Source organism: Dendrobium catenatum, unplaced genomic scaffold (genome assembly GCF_001605985.2).
Source record: "Dendrobium catenatum unplaced genomic scaffold, ASM160598v2 fragScaff_scaffold_47, whole genome shotgun sequence".
Taxonomy (NCBI): Eukaryota; Viridiplantae; Streptophyta; class Magnoliopsida; order Asparagales; family Orchidaceae; genus Dendrobium; species Dendrobium catenatum.
Genome location: NW_021318509.1, coordinates 144,572 through 158,836, shown reverse-complemented (window position 1 = coordinate 158,836; position 14,265 = coordinate 144,572). Strand labels below are relative to the sequence as shown.

The window sequence follows — 14,265 nt, the reverse complement described above, 5'->3', positions numbered from 1 at the left end:
TTCAAATCAAATTAAAACAAGCCTTACCTGCCGTTCGCCGCCGGACACTATCAATCAGGACGAGCGGCCACGAATTATTCGTTGACGATGAGCTCGACAAAATTTCGGTTCGTCCCTTCCGCAAGATCGAAAATATTTCACCGATTCAAAAATGTTTCTCCTATTCAGCCGTTTGTGGATTTACAGACAAGGATTGTTGATCAGAGAAAATTTTTCTGAAGGTGGAAGAGGAAGAGCAATAGCGAAGGAATTTATGATCAAAAGAAGGATATATTGGACTAGTTGGAAGAGGTTTTTATAAGCTTTCCCTCGCAGACCTAACCATTAAGTTGTTTTTAAATTTGGTAAATGTTAGTTATAAATTTGTTGTTTGACAGAAGAGAGTTTTTTTATATTGAGAAGTTAATAACAGAAAAATTTTTGAAAAAAAATACAAAAATAGTAGTATTCAGAACATATTTAGAAAAAAAGTAGTTTTATCAAATAAATAAATTTTGCTGTTGTGGGATGAAAAAATAGTAAAAATTAACGAACAAGCAAGTCCTAATTTGGAAGATAAATTATTAATACTTAAAAAGCTTCTTTACTTTTAAGAAATAACAACCCAAAAATAAAAACCACAAGTTTCCAACAAATTCAATATACTGAATGCATTAATAAAACATGTAATTTTATCAAATTAAAATAAGAAAATAAAAGCTTAAGTCACAAAATTATTAAATTTATCAAATCATTATTATAGTGTCAATAATTGTAATCCTTTGACTGTACTTTTATTTTCATTGGCCTATTTTTATACTTTGGTTGTGTGATGTATTAGATTCAGGATCATCTAAACTACGATTTCACCAAACTTATAGTCAAACTGAGTGTCTCAGAAATACAAACCTAACAACACCAAATTCAACTCAATCCGAGCTTAAATGAGTCCAAATCGAGGACGCGAAGCCATGTTGGAAGGTTCGAACCACAATTTGGATTGCCAAACGATTTCTAAACGTGACATGCTTATAGTTGAATCGATCAGTTCGACGAGACGAATCCAACGAGCCTAAGATCGCTGAATTCTGATATCATTAGAACCTTCAAATGTCTGATGAACAGTCCACAATCAAAGGATTCAATATCGGTTGTCCATCTAAACCACTCCACATTCACCCCAGATCTCTCATCTATTTACAGGTCATGCCACTCCATAAATTTATAAATAGACCCCTCATTTCTCTTGAGAGGGGATCGGAGCTAGGCAAGCAAGAAGCATGAAGAAGGAGAAGAGAAAAGAAGAAAGATAAGAGGGAAGAAATTCCTCCTCGACCACCGCCGGAATTCTGCCCGACTTCCACGAGTCGCTGGAATTTTGCTCGACTTCCATGGGACGCCGGAATTTTATCCGACTTCCACAGGATGCCACAAATCTGCCTGACTTGCAAGTGACGTCGAAATTCTGCCCAATTAACCTCCAAGTGACGTCGGAGTTCTCCTCGGCTGCCAACTAACGTCGGACTTCTACCCGACGTCGCGCCTCCGCTTGTCGCCAAGTTTATACCCAACGCTGGACTTTTACCTGCTGTTGGATTTTCTCCGGACATCTATCTGATGCTGGATTTATGTCCATTATTGGACTTCTACGATACACAATCCTTTCGACCTACGTCGTCAGACAACAGTCTTTACGACCTTTGTCGCCCGCCAACTACAGTCCTTTCAACTTATGTTGCCCACTGACTACAATCCTTTCAACATCCATCACCCGCCGACTACGGTCCTTCTAACTTACGTCGCCCACCGACAATAGTCCTTCCAACCTCCGTTGCTCACCAACTACGGTTCTTACTTACGTCGCCCATCGACTACAGTCCTTCCGACCTCCATCGCTCGCAGACTATGGTCCTTACGACTTGTGTCGCCCACCGACTACAGTCCTTCTGACCTCCGTCATCCACCGACTACGATCCTTCTGACTTACATCGCCCACTGACTATAGTCCCTTCAACCTCCGTCGCCCACCGACTACGATCCTTCCGACTTACACTGATGATCAATCATCCCGACCAAACAAACACGTCAACATTGACTCTTTGTATTCACATCATGTAATATACTATATAAGATGTACATCAAGCTAAAGGCCTTCCCCCAAGGATTCAAGTTTACCTTCAACTCCATCTCTAGTCTTATCAACAAGAAGAATATCATCAGCAAAAAGCATACACCAAGGTACATCCTCTTGCAAATGTCTAGTGAGAACATCCAAGACTAAAGCAAAAAGATATGGGCTTAAGGCTGATCCTTGATGTAACCCAACCGAAATAGGTCTGCCGCATTTTCCCATTATCCTAATATCTATTAATTCAATTAATTTTCCTGTAAGGGAGCCTATATTCCAAGTTTCTATCCTAATTTTAATTTCATGGACTAGCTTCTTTGCCCACATCCGTCCTTGATGTGGGAACCCTTGCCTATTTAACACTGCACCCGAGCGCCGGTGCAGCGGCCCTTGCACAATTGTCACTGTATTCAGGCCATACAGTACGTCGCTTCCAGGGGACGCCCTAGCATTAACACAACTTCTTAAAGGATTCATGTCATTATTGTTCGACAAGTTTTACGCTGGCTGTCGATTACCTAACGCAACCCTCCACTTTTTTCATCCAGGACTTCGGACCTGGCAACGGCAGTGTTATTTATGAAAATAATGCAATTAATATTAATTTATTAAAAAAATTCTTATTTTTTAAATTATAATGTTATCATCATCATCATCATCATATTTCTTCACCTTTCCTTAAAGTTAAAGCGATTATTAACAAATTCTCTTGGAATTTCAAAAATAAAAAAAATTACAATAAATAATTTAATATACAATGCAGTGTCATACAATTTTGTCCTCTAAACGAGGTTCAAGATTTGAACTCATTAAAAAAATGAATTAACGCTTAGGCTTCGTTTGGGATAGCTTTTCGTACAAAAATCTCTACTTTAAAAATTTTTTATACTAAAAATTTGTTTTACAAAGCAGTAAGAAAACCATACCAAACAAAACTTTAATTACAATAAGCCTCTTAAATCAAAGAATAAAAAAAATATATAAAAATTAAAAATTTAATGTTGATAACATCAGCTAATCATCTGTTAATCTCCTCTGAAGCTTAGTCTTAACAGAGTGTTGGATAAACCAGCCTCCTCAAAGGATGTGTCCGTATCATAAAATAACATAGGAGAACGAGGAACTATAAAGCAAAAACTTTGAGATTCTTCTTCTTTCTTTAACAAAGTTGAACAGAAAGACCATAACAACTGCATACAAGCAATCAAAATAAAATTTATAAATGCAATATCATAATAAAAAAAGATTACATAAGGATATCTTGATAATACGTTTTATGTCAAGATGGCTTCAAAACTTTTAATCTTACATGGATATTTGTGCAGCCTTTAGATATCATATAGATATTGCTAATATCGATGCAAATCTAAGAGCTTTAAAGCCCATCCTGACGAAAAAATATTATGTGCGGACCCAGAAGGTGTCTGGAAACCAACAAGAATGCACCATGTCAGTTTTTTGCTCAGTACCGGTGCTCGGTGCCACTCGGTACCGAGTGATGTGGCACGTTCTGATTGGTCTCCGGACTGTTTGGTGTCCACACAGAATAATTCCTCCTAACAAAAAATTGATCAGCTTTATGATTAATTATTTGACAATAACTTTACCTTTGTCGAATCTGTTTTTAAGAAGCTCCTCTGCACTCTCTCGCCGCTTGGAAGACATATTCCTACTTTGCAAGTGTGCTTCTTTTCTATAGGTTCTTCTGGCAGAGGAGGATAGCTTGTTTTAGTTGTGGGCTCTAGATTGATTTCCTTAGGTTGTGACACCTCATTTGCCTCTGAAAAAGCATAAATTTGGACATCTGTATAAGTAAGAAGATAAAATTGTTGTTCTTAGCTAGGTTTTACTTCATATTTGTGGAGACTTTTGCAACATAAAAAATTTGGCAGATCCAATATGCCATTAAGAAACTAAATTTTAAAGGATAGATGTTTTGAACTAATCATAAACTGCTATGAAAATTATTTCTATTGCATCTAAATTTGTTAAGGAGAAAAAACATGCTAAAAACAAATTAAATCAAGATATATTATGAGTTCTCACAAAACAGTTCATCGAAAGAACCTATAGCATATTAGTAGCCAACCTGTTTGGTGTGTTGAAGCACTAGCATTTTCTCTTCGTGTGCTTGCTTGAAGGTTCTGCTTTGGACTTCTATCAGAAAATCTCATCAAATCCTAAAAAAACAAGGCTTCAGCATCATATAACACTTTTATAGGGAGAGAGAGCAGAGATTACAATAAATAAATAAAATAACTTTACCAAGAGAAAGTGATACTGAGCATTCAAAGATCATAAGTTATTAAATAATCGAGCAATGCACATTATTTAGATTAAAACATAAGATAGCATAGCCTAAATCTAATTAATAATAAAAAGACCGTAAATATCCACAAATTTCAGCAAAAATTAGATACTAAAAAAATTATACATAAGAAATAGTTATGGAAATGTTTTTATCAAAATAAGGAAAAATTAAGGCTTCTTTTGGGACGGCTTTCAAACTGTTTTTTAAAGCAACTTTTTAGTACAAAAAATAAATTTTTTTGAAAAAAAAAAAACTATTTTAAGAAGCAGTCAAAAAATTGTCTCAAATAAAGCCTAAATCTCACACCAATAGAATGAGAAAACTTCCGAGAATCAAACAGTCACAGTTGCATAACACCCAGCTCATCACATTTTTTAAATGCAAAATTCCAAACCAAACCAACTGCCACTGAATCCTAGAGAAACTTTTTTATGTAAGAAATTGGTAAAATTTTACCTTTAGCAAGTCATCTGGTTGCTTCATTCCATGACAAGCATACATTTTCTCTCCTGTTATTGGATCAACGACCAAAATTGCAGGCAATGTCATCAACTTGTAAAAACAACATACTTTTTGTCCCTCAATAGTGTCTTTGTCATTAATCTAAAATAAAATAACATGATACGGTATGCAATCATTAGTAAAAGAACACTTTATCCTAAATTCTTAACTACGAAAACATGGTACAACTACAGACCTCCCAAAATAAAAAATGTGATCTCAATAATTCTTGGACAGTGACATCTGACCATGTCTCTCTATTTAGCTGAAGAGGGCAATAGTTAAATCAGTGCTTATTTTAATTACAATGCAATATTGAAAAAGAAATATCACAAGAAGTTTTAAGGATGACTACCATATATTCCTCCCTTGTTTGCACATTCACTAATAACCATCTATCAAGATGGGAAGACTCGACTTTTGCCTGCATATAAAATAATGCTTGTTAATACCAATAGTTAATTAGTAGTTAAAAGAAAACAAAAAAATAAAATTCAAGAAAAAATAGCAACAAAACAAAACCCCTCTCAACTGTTGGAAAGTAACTTATCAAAGATATTATAATGAATCTTAGGAATGAAGGATGTTTATCCTAAAGAATAAGAACTATCTTAGGGAGGAAATCTAACCCAGATATGTGAAATCTATCCTAAAAAATAAGTTGATTTAAGAAAAGATGATCAATATTCCATAGTTTCCTATCATCCCAAGTCGTTATAGTTCCCATGCTACTTAGTCAAAGAAGATGATCAGACTTCTATAATCATAAGAATCCTTATCAACCACCATGGATTGTATCGCCCAAGGGTACCTCGCAAACCTAGAGAAGTAAAGGTGACCTAAATATTGGTAGTTTTCTACACCACACCACATGAGAGGAAGGGGGGGGTGACTTATAACATGATATCACAACAATGATAATGAGTCCAAAATACTGAACTTACATATTGCTTGATTAACAATACCACTAACCCACCTAGTTGTATGTGTAAGTGAAAGCTCAATCAAACTCAAAAGGAGAAGAGGCAAAACCACCCTAGAGCTGGATAGATGGAAAAGAAGCATATATGTACTCTGTATGTGTCTGAGTTATCCATCTTAAAATTAATCTTGTAAAGGGTGGTTGATAGTATCAGGCTTAATAAGCCGAGACAGACGAGAGAGGAGGCTCGAGTTGTAAGCAAAGGGTCATTGAGCTCGGCTTTACTCGCAAGTGAGTTCGTTTGTAGAGGATGAGACGGGATGTTGGTGTCGTTCTGACATAGAGGGAAACGAGCATGAGAGAAAGAAAGAAATCTTGATTTCGATTGCAAAGTGAGCGTGAGAGCGTATTGAGAGTGCTGGGATCATTTTGTGCTGTAAATGGGAACAATTATGTGAGATCGTGGGATCGTGAGATAGGCTAGAAGTTGTAAGATGGTTAGTAAAGCAGTTAGAGGTCAACTGGTAGATGTTGTCAAGTCAATGCTAGAACATAAGTCTAGTGACTGTGATCCCTTGGATGTTCCTTTTGGTGTTTATGTCACAATCAAAACTAAATGTAATTGACATCTCCTAGAAAAACCTAAAAAAGTTCATATGGGGTATAAAGAATCTAAGTGTCAAAGGGTTTTTTCCCTAGTGCATCCTCGGCGCTGCTGGAGGCTCTGCCTCGTCGATTTTTTGCTCAAGGAAGTCTTCTATTTCCCCTTTTCCTTTTGTGCTATTTTTTGCTTTCCCGTTTCTTTTGATTCGTCCACCACCGGCCACTTTGGCTGGTATGGTGGTAAATCGCTTGGTCGACCTTGGATTTTTGGATGGCCCAATCAAGTCGCAGTCTTTCCACAATGCTCTCTATGGCTCTTCCCTTGATGCGAGGTTTTTTGATCTAAAACCTACCTCTTTTCATGGCTTGTTGTTTCTATGGATTTCTGAGGAAGAAATTTTCACCCTTGCAACGGCTCTGTATTTTGCGTTAGTTGGTTTCTTTCCCTCACGACCCCTCTCTTGACTCTATCCAAAGGTTTTTCTTTAATCTAAAACTTATTAGCGATTTCTCCATTACTTTATTGGATTCTTCTCACATTTTGATTAAGTTGATTAATGACTTGGATTACAGTAGAGTTTTTTTCCATAGATCTTAACTTGTTAATAACTATTATACGAAATTGATCAAATGGTCGCCCCTCCTTGATATTGCCGTGGAGTCTCCTGTAATTCCTATTTGGATCTCCTTCCCTAACATGTGCCCCTCACCTACTTTCTCCTCGTATCCTTCATGGTCTTGGTTCACTTTTTGGTCGACCGCTAAAAGTTTATAATGCGACCTGTAATGGCTCCCATTCCTTTGTTGCCTGTGTTTTAGTTGAACTTGACATCACTAAAAGTTTTCCTGATAATGTTTGGTTAGGTCCTAAAAAATTAGGTTATATTCAGAATATAATCATGGAAGAATTTCCTCCTTTTGTGCACTATGTAAAAGTATTGGACATATCAAAGGTGATTGTCGTCTTATTTCCTCCTCTACCTCGATGAATGCTGGTGTTAATGCTGCTAATCCGGTTAATCTTAATGTTATTTTTGAAGAGAATGCTATTGTTAATAATGATACTTTGGTTAATATTGTTCTTCCTTCCTTAAATGTTATCCATGTTATTCATAAGATTCTTAATGAGGATAATAGTGAGGCAAACTATACGGTTATTGCTAAGGAGCATGCTATTGCTAATGTTGATTCTTTGGATAACATTGGGGCGCATGGTTCTATTGATGCTCTAATTGGGGTGTTTAAGGATCCTAATGGTGCTATAATTAAGCCTATTTTTAATGTGGAGGATTTTCATCCTTTGGCTACATCTTGCAGTGTTAATGAGGTTAAGGGAAGCTAATAATTGTATGGTTAATTGTGTTGCTAGTCCTATTATTTCTCTTAGTGTTCATATAGATGTTGCTGCTGGGGGCTGTGAAGTATTGAGCTCTTTGGTTGGTGTTGATGTGCCTATTGCAGTAGGGGATGCAATTAATTCCTCTGGTATGGAGGTTGTTTCTGTGGACTCTCCTGTGACTTTGTTGGAACCATTAAACAAGCATATTTTTGAAGTCACTGTTTTGTTTATTTCAAATGAGGTCATGAAAGCTCAATTGACAGTTATTTCGAATCAAAATAATTGGCTTTAGGAGTCTCTCTCCTCACCTTGCAGGGGTGATGGGGAGGATTTCTTTGGGCCAAATGAGGATGCTCAGGAATTTTGCAATTTGAATGTTAATCGTATTATTGAAAAAACTTTTGGTCAAGGTGGAGGCAAACGTTGTAGAAAGAAGTCTAAAAAGAAATAGTTCTTTCTTTTTTTTACTTTAGCTTGGGTTTCGGTTTGTTTTCTTTGGATGTGGGTTTTCCGGCTCACTGTGGTTTTGGTTATTTTGTAGGGAGGCCTTGTTGTGGTGCTGGTTGTGAAGGAGGTGCTTGGCTTTTGTTTAGAAGGGGTGCTGGGTTGAGGTTGTGGTGTCCTTTTTTGCAGGTTCCTTTATAATTTAATTTTGTTAATTGTGGATATAGTGTTGTTTTTCAGGTTTTCCTGATCGGGTGGCTTCTCTCTTTGGGTTCCTCCTTGGCTTTCTTTCATCTCTGTTGGCCTTTCTACTCCTTTGTTGGTTGTTGTTTCTTTTCTTTTATTTAGTTTCTTTTCTTTGTTTTCTCTTGTAGTAGATTGGATAGACTACTCATAGGTTTTATTTCAAATGATGTATTTTTAGAGGGTTGATGATTCACTAAAGACTTGTAATATTCATATTTATTTAATGTATAGGCCCCATAGTGAGGGTTTAAAACAAAAGAATTTAAGTATCAAATAGTTCCAACAACATTAATATTTAAGTTACAATTAAAATACAATACCAAAAAAACCATTGATTAAAATTAAGCCGATTTGAAAACTATAACAAATTTTCTAATTGAATAGAAATTCACAAAGGGAAATAAAATATTAAGAAGAAAAAAAGCAATCTCTCTGTATCATAAGAAGATAATTTTAATGCTATAGTTTGTATACCTCATGAAAGTGCCCGTGAAAAATGTAATTTGGACGTCCATGCAACATAGAGAGATTTGTTTCGTTATATTCTTCTTCTTTCGAATCATAATCTTCAGATGTCCCAGAACTTGACTCTAACCTACAATTACATAAGTTGACAAGTATAATAAAAACTTTAAAAATAATGCTATGCATTGCTTAATTGGCTAAATGTAAATAAAAAATAGACCACTCGCTCAAAACTAATCATTTGATAAAGTCCATTCAATTTCTAGCACACTATTATGGTTGAATTAGTCCTAAATTAAATAACTAAATTTAAAATTCAACTTAATGAGTATAAGCTATTATTTGTAGTAACTAATTAAATGTCATACAAGCAAAAAGTTAAACTTCTAACTATAATAGAGAGAAAGAACTCTTTAGCTAAAAAAATCATAATTCTTCCAAACTAATACATTACAACACAAAAGGGGATGATGGAGCAAAATAATGCCAACAAATATCTTAACTAAAAAAAATTCAGGTAACTGAGATATCTACACCTTATGACAGATTAAAATTACAATAGTATGTGGATTATTAATAATTTTGATAAAGACATTTAGACTAGAAACTCATCATTTCTGTAATATTTGATCCTTGTGATTCAGCATATCATAACCTATATGACCTATAGACAATAATACAAAATCTATTTATAATTTGCCTGGAAGTTCTATTAACTACTGGCTATTTGGTAACTTTAACTAAATACATTTTAACAAATCTTATATTTATCAATGATTTATATACATGCAAAACTACTTTTACTCTTTTAGTATCATGCAAAATTAGTTTCTTTCCTTCTTCAACATTTTCAGCACGCATATAGTATTGCATGCATTTTCCATTTTATAATCACACCATTATCACTTATTTAGCTCAAAATTGTTACCACAAACTTCATACTTAAGTATTGTGCAAAGCTAAAAACTAAAAATTTGCTACATAAAGAAAATTGAATAACCTTTCTACATTCACATTTAAAAACTATAGAGAAATCATCAAAGTGAAAAATTAAACATACTAAAATCTAAGATATAATTTTCATACATCACAATAAAGCTGTAAATTTTAAAAGAAAAAAAAGCTTACAAAACAACATTCATTTAAGCTAAATGAAATAGCCTAAATACAATCTTAAAATAGTGAATAAGATCAACATACCTATCTGATTCTGAATCATCATCATAAAGCCTCTCATTACTAAGTGGTGAAAAATTGGGATATTCAAGGACTCCATCAACACTAATGAATGCAAGTCCGCAACATCAACATTCCATTCATGTAAGAAGAGAAATTACAATATTATTAAAATTATCAGAGGAATAATATGTTGTATGATTGAAATAATGAATGGTTGATTATCACACTCATTTATACCCATGTTCATTATCATCATGTTCCTGAGATTCAACAACTTCAATTTCATCTGCTGAACCCCAACCCCTGAAAATATTTTTTTTTAGAATAAAATATTTCAAATGCTAGCAAAAATTAGTTTAAAGAATCAAGCCTTAAATCCACTTACGTAGGTACAATTCCGGAATATAAATTCAGACGTTCTAGAGCTTCTTCACTTACATTTCCATTCGCTGTGCACCTAACCCCATTTTCAAAATTACTTTATTCAAAAAACCACCAAAGAAACCAATTCCATACTTATATTAAAAAAAAATCGACTTACCTAGGTTGGATAGTGGCATCAAGGTCAAAATGGTTTTGACCATCATCAACTTCATCTTCATCTTCATCGGCTGAGCCCCAACCACTACAAATTTTTTTTTTTTTTTCAAAAATCAAATTCAAATATTTCAAAAACCTACCAAAGAAACAAATACAGAAATTATTTCAAAAAATCACAAATAACTTACGTAGGTACAATAGTGGAATCTGAATACAAAAAAGGATTAGATGGTAGCACTGCCGATTCTCCATGTGAGCTTCCACCCTCAAAAAACAATTGAATAGCAGCCTCAATGTTCCATTCTACATCCTGTAGAAGATAATTAAACATTTTTGCATCATGCATTGCATGATAAAAATCATTTTATAATAAAAATATGTTAATGACAAATATAACTATGAACCTCAAGGATCTTCAAAGCAGAAACTCTGCAATTGCACATTGTGATCTCAAGAAAATTGGAGACAAGTTCCTGTTTGTTGGCCTCCATTGCAAAGAACTGAAATGAAAAGGAAATATACTTTTTATACAAATATAGAGTAATAAAGAGCAAAATAATGAGTAAATATGAAAGCAATATTTTTAAGCTATGTTCATCTAAAAATCCCTCTTAATTAAGGGGTTGTTTGTGTTACAGCAAAGCATCTAGAAGATTCTATCACTTTCAAATAGTTACTCTGCACATGATGAATATTCCCATTACATGTGCCAAGCCACATAGGAATGTCCTTTGCTAACAGCATTCTGTTACTAGTTTTCCATATATAAGTGTATTATTCACTGAACCGTTCCACGGTGAAATACATAGCATTTTCTACCTCAAGATTTCTCTGCTCTATATATTTTCCTATAATGTTTTTGATTGCAGATTTGTAACAGTTTGATTTATCGAACAATGTTAGCAATAGATGTAAGCCAATCGGTTTGTTTGTTTTTTTTTAAATAATAATTTTATAAATGAAGTTGAAGTTGTGAAAAAGTCTCATGGCTAACATAACGGATAAAAAGAAGAAGATCATAAACACTATCGATTTTCAACATGCACCCAATGCATCTAGGACAACTTAATCAATCTTATTGTCGTTATAAACCCTAATTCAACGGATCACTAAGCACTAAAACAAACCAGTTAAAAGCCTTATGTCATCTAAAAAAGCATTCAATTAAATTCAACTAAATAAAAATCACCTCAAAGCTGAAGTTGTCAGAAGAGAAGATCTACACTTGAAGAACTTGGCAATTGAAGCATATCCTAAGGCAGCTTGCTTACTCAGAACAAACTCGTTACTGAACTCGCCAAAAGATTTCACTAAGGAATGTGCCAAGGAGTTTGCCAAAGGAAGCTCTTCCACAAATTATACCATCCTCAGTATTAAAACTCATCATGAGTTTCCCAACTATTTCAATATCAATTATCTAAAAAGGCTTTGAAATGTGTACAATAAAATTAATAAACATTTCTGTGTAATTTTACCGATATTGCCGAAATATATTGTTGTCTCTCTAATTAAATCTAAACATATCAAAATACAATGACTAACCAAGAAGATTTTCATACAAAATGGTCTACTTCCCAGCCTCTCAAATTAAAAATCATTCAATTTGTTTGGTTTGAAAGACTTGAAAGAGGAAAAAGGAAAACGAAATATAAAAAATAATGATGAAGAACTTTGATAGAAATTCAACTTTCATCTACTTATTTGGTTGAGAAGTAATTAGTTATAACTTACATTTCACTTTTCTTGTTTTGGTTGAAGTAAAAAACAAAAATTGAAGAATGAACACAACCGAATGTCATTCACAGTACATGCCTACTTCAACTTTTAATGATTTTAGCAGAGAATCATACAGAGAAATGCAAATATCTTCTAATTTCCTAACAAAAATAAAAATCTCGAGAACGTACGAATACCAAAAGGAAAAATATAAATCTCTTGAGTCTTACCTACTCGTTTGTGGATTTGCAGCCAAGGATTGTTGATCAGAGAAAAGATTTCTGAAGGTGGAAGAGGAAGAGCAACGGCGAAGGAATCTATGATCGAAAGAAGGATACATTGGAATAGTTGGGAGAGGTTTTTATAAGCTTTCCCTCGCCGACCTAACGATTAAGTTGTTTCAATCTCCCGCGAAAGTGGAGGGGAATGCGCGAAAGAAGAGGGAGTTGAAGGGCAGCGCGGGTCGCCCGCTAAAAAATATTTAGAAAGATTAAAGTTTCGTCTTTTTATTCTCTAATTTTGGTATAAGATAGTTTTAAAATTGTTGTTTGACAGATCAGAATTTTTTAACGCGAAGTTAATATCAGAAAATAGAATATACCACATTATTTTTATTTGAATAATTATAAATATATAATTAATTATAAATTTAAGAAGTTTAAAATTATTATAATGATTTTTTTAATACTCTACAAAAAATTTTTCCAATAAATTCTTATTCAAATAAATCTCATGCATATATTGTTGAAAGTTAAAACTAAAAACTACTAGTTGTCCACATCACTTAGGAGTTTTATGTTGTGTTGTTTATATTCCTTTTCTTGTATCCAATGGTTAAGAGCTCACATGGTATTATGGCATCATATGAGTAAGATTATGTGTATATTTAACATATAATGTAATTAAATATTTAAAATTTTATTGTTAAATAAAATATATGATATTTAAATTAATTAAATATTTTATATTAAATTAAAGTATTTAAAAATATTATTAGTTGAACCGGTCGGTTCTTAAGAATCGGACCGGTTCAACGGTCAGCTGGTTTTGACCGGTTTGATACAAGACTGTTTCTTCAGGAGGACTGAACCGACCATAAAACTCTTTCACGATCGAACCGGCCGGTATGGTCCGGTTTTCAAACACTCCTTTTTACACATTTATTAAACAGTTCAATTTAGGTTGATTGGATTTGGGTTATATCAAGTTTGGGTCGGGCCCGAACTCAACTCGTCAATCAATTTTGTCACCCCTAATCTTGATATCAATTATAAAAAATATTTTTTTCAATGTCTCTTGTTGACTAGAATACTAACACACATATGCTAGGATTACGATAAGATTAGATCATTTGCTATATTCACTTTATTTGACCTATAATTTGGTTTAAAGCCAAAAGTTTAAAAAAAAAATCTTGATTTGACCTATATTATGGTTTCATTTGGGATGGCATTCTTGCTGCTTTTTAAAGCAGATTTCTAATACAAAAGTTTCTTAAATTATAAATTTTTGTACCAAAAAATTATTTTAGAAAACAGTAAAAAAGCTATCACAAACAAAGCCTATATATTCTATTCATATTGCCACCTTCGACACCATATAGCGTTGTATTAAATGCCTTTACATTAATATGAAATATTGTAGTAAAAATACGACACTTAGGTTATCTAATATCTATAAATTTTTGTACATAAGGGATGGATTTAGCCTATATTGAAAAGGCCTTGCACCACAAATATAAGTAATATATGTTAATGTGCTTATAAGTTAATAAGACTATTTGATCATTAATGTTCACATCACATGCGTAAACAAACAATGACTTTTTTTGTAGTATGGATAAAGTAAATGATTAGATCAAAGAAGCTAAAAATCTGATAGTTTCTTGGCAA

General features: G+C 33.6%; 1 protein-coding gene across 1 annotated transcript; it reads right to left on the bottom strand.

Annotated features, from left to right (window-relative positions):
* Positions 1–3,067: 3,067 nt before the first annotated feature.
* LOC110105875 (plant UBX domain-containing protein 7-like) lies at positions 3,068–12,826 on the bottom strand. The gene is made up of 14 exons (XM_020835546.2): positions 12,604–12,826; positions 11,062–11,157; positions 10,846–10,967; positions 10,659–10,742; positions 10,503–10,574; positions 10,355–10,420; positions 10,139–10,219; positions 8,948–9,068; positions 5,275–5,343; positions 5,116–5,184; positions 4,875–5,021; positions 4,197–4,287; positions 3,715–3,887; positions 3,068–3,297 (listed from the first exon to the last, which is right to left on the bottom strand). Exons 2-14 carry the CDS (start codon positions 11,146–11,148, stop codon positions 3,133–3,135), a joined length of 1,347 nt encoding a protein of 448 aa, XP_020691205.1. The 5' UTR covers positions 11,149–11,157; positions 12,604–12,826; the 3' UTR covers positions 3,068–3,132.
* Between the last annotated feature and the right edge of the window lie 1,439 nt (positions 12,827–14,265).

Bases quoted from the DNA above. Each gene is read 5' to 3' on its own strand.
- LOC110105875 (XM_020835546.2), bottom strand. From the start codon at position 11,148: ATGGAGGCCAACAAACAGGAACTTGTCTCCAATTTTCTTGAGATCACA. The intron at 10,968-11,061 runs GTTCATAGTTAT...TATCTTCTACAG, and splicing joins CTGCTTTGAAGATCCTTGAG to GATGTAGAATGGAACATTGA. The intron at 10,421-10,502 runs GTAAGTGGATTT...AAATATTTTCAG, and splicing joins TATTCCGGAATTGTACCTAC to GGGTTGGGGTTCAGCAGATG.